The sequence below is a fragment of the Hevea brasiliensis genome, chromosome 13 (genome assembly GCF_030052815.1).
Source record: "Hevea brasiliensis isolate MT/VB/25A 57/8 chromosome 13, ASM3005281v1, whole genome shotgun sequence".
NCBI classification, from domain to species: domain Eukaryota; kingdom Viridiplantae; phylum Streptophyta; class Magnoliopsida; order Malpighiales; family Euphorbiaceae; genus Hevea; species Hevea brasiliensis.
This window is the reverse complement of record NC_079505.1, coordinates 79,190,783-79,204,698: the sequence shown is the minus strand read 5'-3', so window position 1 is coordinate 79,204,698 and position 13,916 is coordinate 79,190,783. Positions and strand designations below refer to the sequence as shown.

The 13,916-nt window shown below is 38.7% G+C and overlaps 1 protein-coding gene across 1 annotated transcript; it reads right to left on the bottom strand.

Moving 5' to 3' along the window:
• Window positions 1-483: 483 nt before the first annotated feature.
• Window positions 484-4,305, bottom strand: LOC110660732 (amino acid transporter AVT6A). Its single transcript, XM_058132361.1, has 5 exons — window positions 3,338-4,305; window positions 2,412-2,564; window positions 1,561-1,764; window positions 979-1,444; window positions 484-856 (listed from the first exon to the last, which is right to left on the bottom strand). Exons 1-5 carry the CDS (start codon window positions 3,747-3,749, stop codon window positions 718-720), a joined length of 1,374 nt encoding a protein of 457 aa, XP_057988344.1. The 5' UTR covers window positions 3,750-4,305; the 3' UTR covers window positions 484-717.
• Window positions 4,306-13,916: the final 9,611 nt, after the last annotated feature.

The following is a 13,916-nucleotide window of genomic DNA, read 5'->3' as shown; positions in this document are numbered from 1 at the left end:
TCTGGATGCACTTCTTTTTTGTTTCGGCATCTTAATTTTATTCTTTCTCCCCTTGCACTTCTCAGGCCGAAAAACATTGCTGTTTGATCCTTAAAGCTAATATTTGTGTTGAAATTGCTAAAAGGATATGAAGCTTCTTTAAAGGCTCTATGCTGTCACCCTGGAGACTTCAATAGAAGTTTCCATTTGGTATTCCATTTTAGGCTTCGACCCAACTATTTCAATGGAAAAATGAAAATGGCTAAACTAATTCTTATCAACTAACATGGCTTTGTATTTTGTAACGCAATAATAGTCTTCCTGATTCAGCAATTTACCAATAGGGGTGTTAACTAGTTCAATTGGTAAACCGGAGTGCTGTAACTTGTAACCTGGAAACTTTTGGATGGTAAGAAGCTGCTCTTCAGTATCTTTCCCAGGTTCCTTGAAACAGAATGGCAACTAAAAAAATACTGAAATCAGTTCACAACAGCATGGACCGAGTGAAAATCTAATCTCAGAAGAAAATGATTGAATATAAAAACATCCTGAAGGACGTGCAAGATATATTTAGGTGATGCATTACAATCCATACCAAGCTCTAGGTAAAATACACGAATACTTACGGACACAGGCACTGCACAACATTTTATATATGCACATCAGTTTTTTGAACGTTTCTTTCAACTGTTTTCTATTACTGCATGTAGAGTTCAGGATCTTAGGAACCAAAAAAAATCATGCGCGTGGAGACGGATTCTTTCTGAAGAGGGCATAGGCATCACTGTAAATGGCCACCAAGCTTGAGAAAAAAGCAAGAAAAATCAGGAACACAGACACGACCTTATCCTTCTTTGATGCTATCAAATGGGGATCCCTGAAAAACAAGAAATTTGAACGACCAAGTGAATAAGTGATTTATGGCCTAAATTTGAAAGTACTAAGAGTAGTAAGTTTATAAGTTACTAGAAATTCTGGCCAAAGAATAAAACCAGTCACCTCAGGGCAATGGCAGCTGGGAAGATAAATCCAATGCAAACTGCTGAAGTTGCTCCAATGAATTGGAAAGCAACCCAGATGTTGGGTACAAAATTTGCACCCAAGAAGATGAGAGAAATGAGAGCTATGCTGAGCAATGTAAACCTACAGTTATCTGAAACCAAAGGCCTGGCCAAGGGAAAAAGAAGGCCATCCAGATTCTGGCGCAATGGATAAAACACGACTGGGAAAACAAGCATGAGGTGGAGAGCATAGCTGATGCGAACAACATCATTGAGCACATAGCTGTAAGGGACACCAAGGTTGGTGTCGAAGTTGGCCAAAACATCATCTAGAGTTGAGTTGCCAAATAGAAGGAACCCAAAGAAGCTTGTCATCATGTAGACAGTAGAGCATAGAGCTAGTGAAGTCCACACGACTGGCTGTATCATAGAAGAGTCTTCCAGCTCATTTTCAATTGTATGAACTGCAGAAAATACAACTTCTCATTGTGCTTAAGTTTATTGGACAGGTAACAGTAGATTAAAACAAATAACAATTAAAGCACAGCCATTGAGAGGATATCATAATGACACCACTTACCATTGAAATGACAGATAAATGCTGTCACAAAAATGGGGACGACGGTGAAGAGATTCCAGAATGATGTGATATCTGTGACATTAGGAAGCAACCTAGGCATGGCAACACTTCCATTGACCAATTTGAACACTGTGACTCCAGCAGTAACAATGAGAAAAACCACTGCTAGTGCAATTGCTAAGGCAGATGTGTATCTCAATGAATCTGCGAGCATCAGAAAGGATCAGTTAATCACGACATAAAATGTCTGCACTTTAGATTTTAAACAAAAGATATTAAACATAATTCCTTTATGGCCAATGATAATAATGATAATAATCAAAGCTCATGTTTTGATGAATTAAACGTACAGAAGAGAATTTCAAGCACCTGTATAGAAAGTGAAAAGTATAAAAATGGAAAATCCATTGAGATTTTTTGGTGAAAAACAGACTTAAAGTTGTAATGCTGCTGATTCTACCAATTCAACTGGAAGCACTCTGATCATACGTATGCCACAGTAGAAGGAAGAAGCATAGACCTTGTATATCGGGGGAAAACACTAGGCAATTGATAAAAAAAAAGGAAGACTACTCAGCTCTGCAATATCTAGCAGCAACCATGATAGGCATCACACCATCCCCCAGAAGATCATTTATATTACAATGTTAAGGTACATGAACATGACATCTGATATAGGGAAAAGAGTAAAATATATTCTCATTGAATATCTTGTGAATCAGAAACTAATTGACCTGCAGATGGTTAAGTGTGAAAGCATCTGGGAAGTAGTCTATAAAAAGTCATTTCCCAGGAAGGCTGGCGTTAAGGAGTTCATATAAAATCAGAATGAGTCATGACTTGACACTGACCTATCCGCTTGAAGCATGCCAATGGAGCAAACACAGCGAGGGTCATAAAAAGAAGAACAAAGGTACGGCCATTCCACCAATGGATTCCAAACCATTCTTCCAATATACCAGTATGGTAAACTCCACTTGAAGTTGTCCCAGACAATACATCACCTTGTCATATAAACAAATTAAAGGAATCAATGAAAACTACTAAACAACAGGAATGGGTAAGAGTTTCATAAAAAATCATTGTTAGAAAGAAGAGAGGCAATAAAGTTCATTGACATGGTCCCTCCAACATAGCGTATCTTGGTAAAATTTCAGTTCTTCAAGTTAAGGTATATCTTACAATTTAGCTTCTCAAAAACTAAAGAAATAAAATCAGGTTTCTTGCATCCAACTAGTTCTATGAAAATCAGTCAAATCAAATAATTAACTTTAGCACCAGATTCTCAGATCTTGACGAACGTTCTTCACAGCTGAGATATAGATTGAAATGAAAGTCTAAAATCATCAAACATGAATAGTTTATTGTTTACTTAACAGACTAAATTAGATCAAAGTACTTGAGCAATAAATGCGTAAGTGCACAAGTAGACAGAATCCTTAGAATCACTGATTTTCCCTCTTTTTCTGAATAGCATATCTAATAATTAGTAAAGAGAAGCCGCTTGCGATTCAAATTGCTCTGCTTTCAAGCACAAAAACTTTACATGTTGAGCACCCTAGTTCACATGATATTATCAAACCTTGACAAAAATGTTCAAGTTCGTATAAATAATGCGTTATCCACACAGAAACATGGACGCAAATGCAAACACATCAGTAAAGCGGAACAACCGATTATTCATAATAATTATCTGGAACCTGCCAAAGCAATTGCAAAACCATGTTTAACAGAAGAATGAACAGAATTTATATACGAACTAGGTGCACGAACACACCAATTATAATCATGTATACTATGAGGATCCCAACATTGCTGAGCAGCACAAAAATCTGAAGCAGCCTTCTCCCTCCATTCCCAAAAGCATCCCCCATTACCCCGCCATAAGAGTCCACTTTCCCAGCCTTGCTATACCTCAACAAAATCTCCACAGAACGCTCTGTGAGGACTGCAATCAACACAATCATAAGAATTCCAAGGCCAAGTCCCAGTACCTTCATGGTGGCAGGTAATGCCATGATACCAGCACCAATAATAGTCGTCGAAAGATTAAACACTGCACCAACAAAAGAAGCTTCATTTTGGATTTCTTGCCTGCCTTCTCTTCTTTTGGGGAGTAATGGTGATTCCTGGGTGATGGGTTCATTGGTCGGTGGAGTTTTCCTAATCTTTTTCTTATCAATCTTCATAGTTGTAATTTGCAAGCCGTAATTCTCTTGAATTCGGAGAAGAAAAGAGCAATTTGCAAGTGGTAATTCTCTTGAATTCGAAGAAGAAAAGAGGGACTTGTTGCAAACGGGCAAGCAATAATGCTAGGGCATTGGTAGCCTTCTCACCATCAAAGTCAGAAAGCAACTCCCGTGCGTCTCAAAGGGCAAAGTTGTCTTCCCCGTACTTGCTTTCTCTTCTTGACAGAATGTTCTTTTGTAATGGTATCACCATAATCTACAGTTAAATTAGGCATAGGAATGGGTCAAGAAACCTTGTCGCTTTCTTATTTTATTTATATCATTTTGAATTTTATCTGGTGATTGAGTCTGGCAGGCTTATCTCAAAGAGTTATTAAATAATGATAAACGTCCATGAATCATCTGAAAAATTGTGGCGCGGCAATTAGGGATGCATCCCTGGATCCATCACGATGGGGAATGCATTCCTGTCTTTAACCCGGTGGAAAATTCTTGCCCAGTCCAGTTCAATTCAAGCAACAGGGAAGGGGTGGTGGGTATGAATAGAAAAACGAGGGGTGAGGGGTCGATAGAACTAGGGCTGAACAGAATTTGGTTCAAATTGAAAAATCGAATTGAATCGAATCAATTTGATTCAATCAGTTCGATTTTAAAATTAAATCGATTTGGTTCGATTTTAATTTATAAAAATTTCAGTTATTTCGGTTCGGTTCGGTTTTAAAGATAAAAAATCGATTAAATCGAACCGAACCGAATAGTGATTTATATAGTTAAATCGAATCGAATTGATTTTTGAATTAATTTATTTTTATGAAAAATTTATGAATTATATTTAATTTTATATATATTAATTGTTTATTTTCATTGATTAATGGTTATTAGGTTCAAACCAAAGTTAAAATTAGACCAAATAACTTGAAAATCAAGTCTAAATTAAAAAATCAATCAAAAATCAAATCGATCGATTTAAACAGAACCGAACCGAAATAAAGCGATTCAATTCGATTCGATTTTTCATCAATTTCGGTTCGATTCAATTTTTAAAATTGAAAATTCAATTTTTATAATTTAATTCGATTCTATTCGGTTCGGTTCGATTCGATTTGAACCGATTGCTCACCCCTAGATAGAACCAAGTAGAGAAGGGATGGGAATGGGATACTCTCAACCATAACCAATATATTAATTTTTTCGGTTCTCCAAATTGGGGTGTTCGTCATAAGATGAAGAGGGTGGAGTGGGTGAGGTGAGTAAACGGTGATGTGATTGCAGGAAAGGGTGTAAATGGTTCGGTTTGGACGGATTTGATATATTTTATCAAATCAAGCTGATAAAATATAGGTTTTGATAGAATTTAAATCAAAATTAATAAATTAAATTATAAAATTTCGTATATTTAATTTTTACAATAAACGAATTGGGTAGTGTTTAGATGATTTTTATTTGTTTTAATATTTTTTTTTTACTTTTATAATTTAACTCTTGTTAAATTTTTTTTATATGTATATTATCATGTATTAATTGAAAAATAAAATATTAATTTAAATATATTATTTAGTAAAAATAAAAAATAAAATAAAATTGTTTACATTTTTCTTTTATATATATATATATATATATGATTTAGGTTCAATTTTTATTACGTCAATTTAAAATCTAAATTGAAAATTTAATTTATAATTATTTTTAAATCTTAATTAATATTTAAATATATAAAATTATTAATTTTAATTTGAAATTATTTAAATTTGATTAGATTGATTGGTTTGCCAATTTTTTTTATACACCCCTAATTACGGGGAGCCGCTGGATCTATGGCAACAGCGGAGAAGGGGTTGGCCAACTAGTTGGTCCACTAGGAGGGGAGAAGGGTAATAAAAAAGGTAAATTTAATAAATACTTTATTATTATTATTATGTTCAAAGATTAATTTATTGAGTTTTTAATAGAATGATCATTTTATTGACATAATTCACATTAAAAATAAAAAGGTGTCACAACTCAACCTATGGGCCGGACCAGCATAGGACCTGGTTCAACCTAAAGCCCCCGAGGCTCGTAATAAGCCTAATTATTCCTTAATCTAATCCTAAGGCCCATTTGGGCCCAATTTCAAGAATTCAACCAGACAGAGTTCGGTCATAAAATGGACCATTCAATAGGGAGTTTTTGACTCGTTCGACCTGTAAACACAATATAAAATAAATTGGAGAGCTCAGCTCACTCTCTACATGCTCATAATATTAAAAATCCAATGGGAGCTTAGCTCCCTCATCCAATCCAGTCATACATATAGTTAATAATTTTACAGGTCCAACATAACTTTTATAATACAGGTCCAAAATTAAAATAAATACTTCTAATACATGCGAATTCTAAAATTTAACTCAATTGAACAAAATACATTAAATACTCTTAATGGACTTACGAAGAAGAAGAGCAGGTTAGCCATAACAAATAATCCTCCTGTAGCCTGAAAAAATAGATGAACAAGAGTGAGCGTTCAACTCAGAGAGTAAAATACTAATTTTAATCACAATTTCTATAGCTAACTAAAGCTAATGCATCCTAAGGCATGGAATGTAACATCATCATAAATTTTCATACAAACCACATCATAGTAATAGAAAGGCAATTTGGAGCACTCACCCACCCAATACTGTACAAACAGTACATATATGGGAGCTAATCCCCTATACAGCTCTCTTAATCCAACCTCTGCCAGCGAGTGTCTCTCAAGCCGGAATTTTGCTTAATAAACCAAGTGCGGGGTCCTAGCGAGTGTCCCCTATACAGCTCTCTTAATCCAACCTCTGCCAGCGAGTGTCTCTCAAGCCGGAATTTTGCTTAATAAACCAAGTGCGGGGTCCTAGCGAGTGTCCCCTATACAGCTCTCTTAATCCAACCTCTGCCAGCGAGTGTCTCTCAAGCCGGACTTTCGCTTAATAAACCAAGTGCGGAGTTCCAGCGAGTGTCTCTCAAGCCGTGTCTACCCCGACTTATCCATAAAGGACCTGGTCCCAGCGAGTGTCTCTCAAGCTGTGTCTACCCATCCTATCCATATTCAATACCATACCACACGCATGCCAACACACGCACACTGCTCCAAATTACTACAAACAATATCCATAGCACTTCATCAATTATGAATGCAATATAAAATGTGCCTAGTATTTAACTACATAGATACATATTTATAAGTGATGCATGGGCATGTTTGAACATATAATAATATCGAAATTATAATTAAAATTAATATTTTACTCACAGACTTAAACCAAGGTCACTACAGCGGCTGGGAAGAGGAGGAAGGTTATCCCAGCTCACTTGACAATTTCATAGTAATTATTTAATATATTTGACTCGATAAAAGCTTGAAAAAGACCAAAGACATCCTAGATCGTATCGAAAATTCGACAGAATCTCCCTATACCTAGGACCTACCCAACCTGCAAAAGGATTCAAAATACACTTCTATATCCACAAATCATACATCCACAACTCAATCACATCACATGGGCCCTCCTGGACCCATCCAAACAATCAACAATCACAGTGTGAAAAATTACAGTTTAGTCATTTTAATTAACTCTTTTTGCAAAAACTACCCATATGAGCTTTAAAAATTCTAAAACTTTGCCCCGCGGTCTTTAGCAATATTACTAAGCTAATGCAAGAGGAATTATAATTTTCTAAGCTACCACGAATATTTTATAGATTTTTAATTGAATTCAAGCACTAGATAATTAAGAAAAAGTAAGGTTCGGGTTTACCTATGCCGATTCCGACCCTGGGAAAGCATTCGGGACGTCTGACAATGGTGGGGTAGCCAAAATCTCGACTCAATTCCGAGACTTTTTCGGTGGCCTGTCTGGCCGGCCCGAAATTTATGGACCAAGACAACCGTCGAATTTCCATGAATTGAAGGTACCTACACGAAGCCCACAACACGGGGGTTAGTACATAATTTTTATGGAATTTTCTAAGCTCATTTAGTGCTCGAAAAAATACTACGAAGTTTCGCGGGACCCACCGAAAAATGGTGTAGGAAAATTTTGAAATTAGTATTGCCGCGAAGCTCTCGACAAGTGGAGCACTCCGGTACTTTCAGTTTTCTCATGGGATTCACGGTTTGTGAGAAATTTAGCTCAAAAATCGAGATGGGCTAAAACTTTCCAGGCAAAAATTGGACAAATCACTCGATTGATTTTGGAGTTTTTAGTGTTTATGGAGTGTGGGGGAGGGCTGGGTGGCAGCTGGCCGGCGAGGAGAGGAGGGAGGAGAGAGAAAATGGGAGAGAGAGAGGAAATGTCGGGGACGCGCGAAGAGGAAAGAAAAAGAGGAAGAGGGCCGGTTTGATTCAGCCGGTTTGATTCAGGACATAAAAATTTGAATTTTTACTCTGCCTTGGGATCGAAAATGAGGTCCAAAAATTTCGAAAAAATTCTAGAAAACTCAGAAAAATTTGTAGAGTCCAAATATATTTTTAGTTTTGCCACGTGGTTTTTAAATTAATTTTTAAAAATATCAAATTTTTATGTTTTCGAAAAATCGAACCCGATTTCTAAAATCCAAAAAATTTCAAATAATTTTCCAAAATTTAAATAAAACAAAATATAAATAATTACCCATAAAATAATAAATTTAAAAATTAGGGGTGTTACATTCTTCCCCCCTTACAGAAAATTCATTCTCGAATTTTACACAAGGTAGAATAAAAGATCAGAATTACACATTAAATAAATAAAGGTACTTGCTACGCATGTCCCGCTCTGACTCCCAGGTGCACTCTTCCACTGACTGGCTTCTCCACAAAACCTTAACCATAGGGATCTATTTTGATCTTAGCTGCCTCACTTGGTAGTCCACTATGGCTACATGTTGCTCCTCAAACGTCAAGTCTTCCTTCAGCTCTATTATATCCTGTTGTAGCACATGAGAATGATCAAGTATGTATTTCCTGAGCATGGAGAAGTGAAATACAGGATGAACATGAGAAAGGTTGGGTGGTAACTCCAACCGATAGGCAACTACTCCAACTCTATCAGTAACCTCAAAAGGTCCAATATATCGAGGTGCCAACTTGCCCTTCTTCCCAAATCTCATGACTCCCTTCATCGGAAAAATCTTTAGGAATACGTAATCGCCTACTGCAAACTCCACATCCCTCCGTCTGGAATTTGCATAACTCTTCTACCTACTGAATGCTGTTTTCAATCATTTCCTGATTAAAGGAACCATCTCTGAAGTGTACTGCACTAGGTCTACATCATGCACCTTCACTTCTCCCATTTCTGTCCAACACAAAGGAGACCTACACCTTCTGCCACATAGCGCCTCATAGGGTGTCATCCCTATGCTAGAATGATAACTGTTGTTGTAGGCAAACTCCACCAAGGGTAGCTGATCATCCCATTGACCTCCAAAATCCAAAACACACATGCGAAGCATGTCTTCCAGTGTTTAGATTGTCCTTTCAGATTGCATGTCTGTCTGAGGGTGGAAGGCGATAATAAAGTTTAATAGCGTGCCAAGTGCCTCTTGCAGCTTTCTCTAAAACCTAGAAGTGAACTGGGGCCCTCTGTTAGATATTATGGAAGCAGGAACTCTATGCAATTTGACTATTTCTTGAACATAGAGCCGGGCGTACTATGCAACAGAATATGTGTTTTTCACAAGTAAGAAATGAGCTGATTTAGTCAGACGATCTATAATTACCCATATGTAATCATATCCCCGCGTGGTATGACGCAACCCAGTCACAAAATCCATAGTGATCATTTTCCACTTCCATTCTAGGATAGGGAGCTCTTGCAGCTTCCCTGATGGCCTCTGGTGTTCAAACTTCACCTTCTAACAAGTCAAGCACTTGGACACAAAGTTTGTTATGTCTCTCTTCATGCCATTCCACCAGTAGCTATCTTTCACATCATGGTGCATCTTGGTGGAGCCTGGGTGGACATTATACAGTGTATAGTGTGCCTCTCGCATGATTTCATTTATGAGATTGTCCACTTCAGGCATACATATCCTGGAACCTTACATAAGGGCACCATCATTGGCAAATCCAAACTCACCACCTTCACCCTGCTGTACTCTTTCTATGATCTTCATCAATTGCTGGTCTCTGTGCTGGGAAACTCTGACTCTGTCTCACAGGTCTGGTCTCACTGAAAAATGGGCCAACAATACCCCATCATCTGAAAGATCTAAGATCAGACCTTGATCCATCAACTCATGTACTTCCTGAATCAACGGTCTCTTCTCCGTTGATATGTGCGCTAAGCTGCCAGAAGATTTTCTACTCAAAGCATCTGCTACTACATTGGCCTTCTCAGGGTGGTACTGGATGGTACAATCATAGTCCTTTAGAAGCTCCATCCATCTCCTCTGTCTCAAATTTAAATCCCTCTGTTGGAAGATGTACTTCAAACTCTTGTGGTTGGTGTATATCTCGCACACTTCACCATATAGGTAATTTCTCTAGATCTTTAGTGCAAAGACTACAGTAGCCATTTCCAAATCATGGGTGGAGTAGTTTTGCTCATGCCTCTTTAGCTGCCTTGAAGCATAAGCCACTACTTTTCCATTCTGCATGAAAACACACTCTAAGCCAACTCTGGAGGCATCACAGTACACGGTATATCCTTCAACACTCATCGGTAATGACAACACAGGGGCGGTAGTTAGACATTCCTTAAGCTTCTGGAAGCTCTCGTCACAATCATCTGTCCAAATGAACGGAACATTCTTCCGAGTTAACTTAGTTAGGAGAGCTGATATCCTGGAGAAATCCTGTACAAAGCGTCTATAATAGCCAACTAGGCTCAGAAAACTTCTCACCTCAGTGACTGTTGTAGGCCTAAGCCAATCAGTTACAGCCCCAATTTTCTTGGGATCCACTTGAATGCCTTCACTAGAAACCACGTGTCCTAAGAATGAGATGCTTCTAGCCAAAATTCATATTTTGAAAATTTGGCATACAGCTGGTGCTCCCTCAAAGTCTGCAACACCATCCTCAAATGCCACACGTGTTCTTCCTTGATCCAAAGGTATACCAAAATATCATCTATGAATATGATGACAAAACGGTCCAGGAATAGCCTGAACACCCTGTTCATCAAGTCTATAAAGGCCACTGGTGCATTAGTGAGTCTAAAAGATATTACCAAGAACTCATAATGACCATATCTTGTCCTGAATGCTGTCTTAGACACATCCTCATTCCTAATTCTTAACTGATGATAGCCTGATCGTAGGTCTATTTTGAAAAAGAATCTAGCTCTTTGGAGCTAATCAAACAGTTCATTGATCCGAGGAAGTGGATACTTGTTCTTCACAATCACCTTGTTCAACTATCTATAATCAATACACAACCTCAAGGACCTATCTTTCTTTCTCACAAATAGAACAGGAGCGCCCCAAGGTGAAGTGCTCGGAAGTATGAAACCCTTGTCCAAAAGCTCCTGTAGTTGCTCCTTTAGCTCTTTCAATTCTGCTGATGCCATCCTGTAAGGTGGCATTGATAGGGCGTTTGTACCCGGCACAACATCAATGCAAAACTCTATTTTCCTTCCTGGTGGCAACCCTGGAAGCTCCTCAGGGAAAACATCCATAAATTCTCTGACAATAGGAACATTTTCTATGTTAACACCTTCTACAGATGTATCTCTCACCAATACGAAATACCCTTGACATCCACGCCTCAATATTTTTCTAGCACTAATTGCTGACACCAAGTTATATGGAGCCACGCTCCTGTCACTATCGAAGCTAAACTCTTCCACACCAGGTATGTGGAAATACACCTTTTTGTTCCTGCAGTCTAAAGTGGCATAATGAGTTGCTAGCCAATCCATTCCCAAAATCACATCAAAATCCATTACTGTTAGAGGAACCAAGTCTGCTGAGAGGATCCTTCCATCTACTACTACTGGGCTACTCGGAAAAACCATATCCACATTTATGTTATCACTAAGTGGGGTAGCTACAGACAAGGGGCATTCTAAAGTTGTAGGGTTCCTACCCAATCTCATGGCAAAAACAGGGGAGACAAATGAGTGCGTAGCACCTGGATCTATCAAAACACAAGCCTCATAGGAACAGACTAGAAGAATACCTACCACAACTGTATTAGAAGCCTGAGCATCCTGGTGGGTCAAGGTGAAAACCCGAGCTTGACCCTACCCTACATTGCAAAGCCCTGAAATTGACTTCTACCTCCTGACCTACCTCCAAATCCACGTCCTCCTTCTCCTCGACCCTGTTGGCCACTGAACTAATTGCCTGCTATGTTGGAAGCACCAGGATACAATTGACGATGAACATTTACAACAGAACCCTGTGACCCCATTTGTGGCTCACTGAACACTGGACATTCTCTAGCAAAGTGACCTTGCTGGCCACACCGGAAACATACTCCTGAACCCATCATACAAGGTCCTGAATGTCCTCTTCCACACTATGTGTAAGGTGCTAAGTAGGATCCTGAACCAGACACAGAACTGCTGTAACCCGAACTGTGACCACTGTTAGATCCATACCCTGGTTTGAATCCTCTAGATTTGTGTTTAAAACCATCCTTCTTGTTGTTTCTACCCCTACCTCTGTAGTGACTTTGGCCTCCGCTATCTGTGGTACCCATGTAGGGAACACCTGAAGAACCTTCTGCTTTATTCTTCTTTGCTCTTCCACTGTCATCTCCCGTATAGTTAATCTCAATCTATCGAGCTCGATCAACTATCATATCAAAAGACTGATCAGACATCATGGCCACATTTGCATACCTCCTGTCTAGCCTCTTTAGGAACCTCTTTACCTTCATACTTTCTGTAGCCCTGTTGTAAGGGCATACCTACTCAGTTCTAGAAATTCTATAGCATATTCATCTACAGATCTGCCATTCTGCCTTAAGGCCTCAAAGGCCCACTGCTTTTGATCTCTGAAGCTTTCTGGCACAAACCTGTTGATGAACAGTTCTACAAACTGGGTCCAAGATAATCCCTTAATATGAGGTAGTACGTAGTCTGTCATCTACTATCTTGGCACTGGCCCCAATACATGCTACACACACTTTATAAGCCTCCTAGCAGTCAACTGTAACTTTATCCTTGCCTGTTTGTAGGAACCAAAAAACCAATAGGCATCGTTTGACACATCATAAGTACCAAGCACCAACTTCTTGAAATTAATTATTTGTTTGTAAGTTTCCCCTATTGGTGCGATGGACTACTGCTATTGGGGAGGGTGAAACATATACTATGCCATCATATCGATGGTTCTCTACAATCTGGCTAAGGTAGCTGCTATTGGGTCCATGGGACCCTGGGCCATAAAAGACTATTCTTGAACTAGTGGCGGCTGCTCTTCTACTTGAGCAGCTCTAGGCCTCCTACCTTGCCTCCTCGAGGCAGGCGCCTCATCTTGTGCCGACACCTTGTCTGGCACATCCCATTCTGGTGCAGTGGCAACTCTCCTGCTTCTACCTATTTTCCTGAAATTCAGCAGTATTAGCCCATAAAAATTCAAAACGGCATGTTACGTAGCTTTATAGACTCATATTTACACACAATTATACAAAGCAGAAACTAGAAGCAAAGAGGATAATGCAAGGACGAATGTGGACCCTATTCTTCGCATGTGACTCCTATTAGACTCTTCCCAACACTTTAGACATATATTCCCTATGAATCTGGTGCCTAAGCTCTGATATCACATTTGTCATGACCCAGTCTATGGGCCGGACAGGCACTAGGACCTGAGCCAGCCTAAAGCCCCCGAGGCCCATAGTAAGCCTAACTATTCCTCAACCCAATCCTAAGGCCCATTTGGACCCAATTTCAAGAATTCAACCAGACAGAGTCTGGCCATAAAATAGACCATTCAACAAGGAGTTTTTGACTCGCCCGACCTGTAAACACAATATAAAATAAATTGGGGAGCTCAGCTCACCCTCCACATGCTCATAATATCAAAAATCTAATGGGAGTTCAGCTCCCTCATCCAATCCAGTCATACATACAGTTAATAATTTTATAGGTCCAACATAACTTTTATAATACAGGCTCAAAATAAAAATAAGTACTTCTAACACATGCGGAGTCTAAAATTTAACTCAATTGAACAAAATACATTAAATACTCTTAATGGACCTGCGAAGAAGAAGAG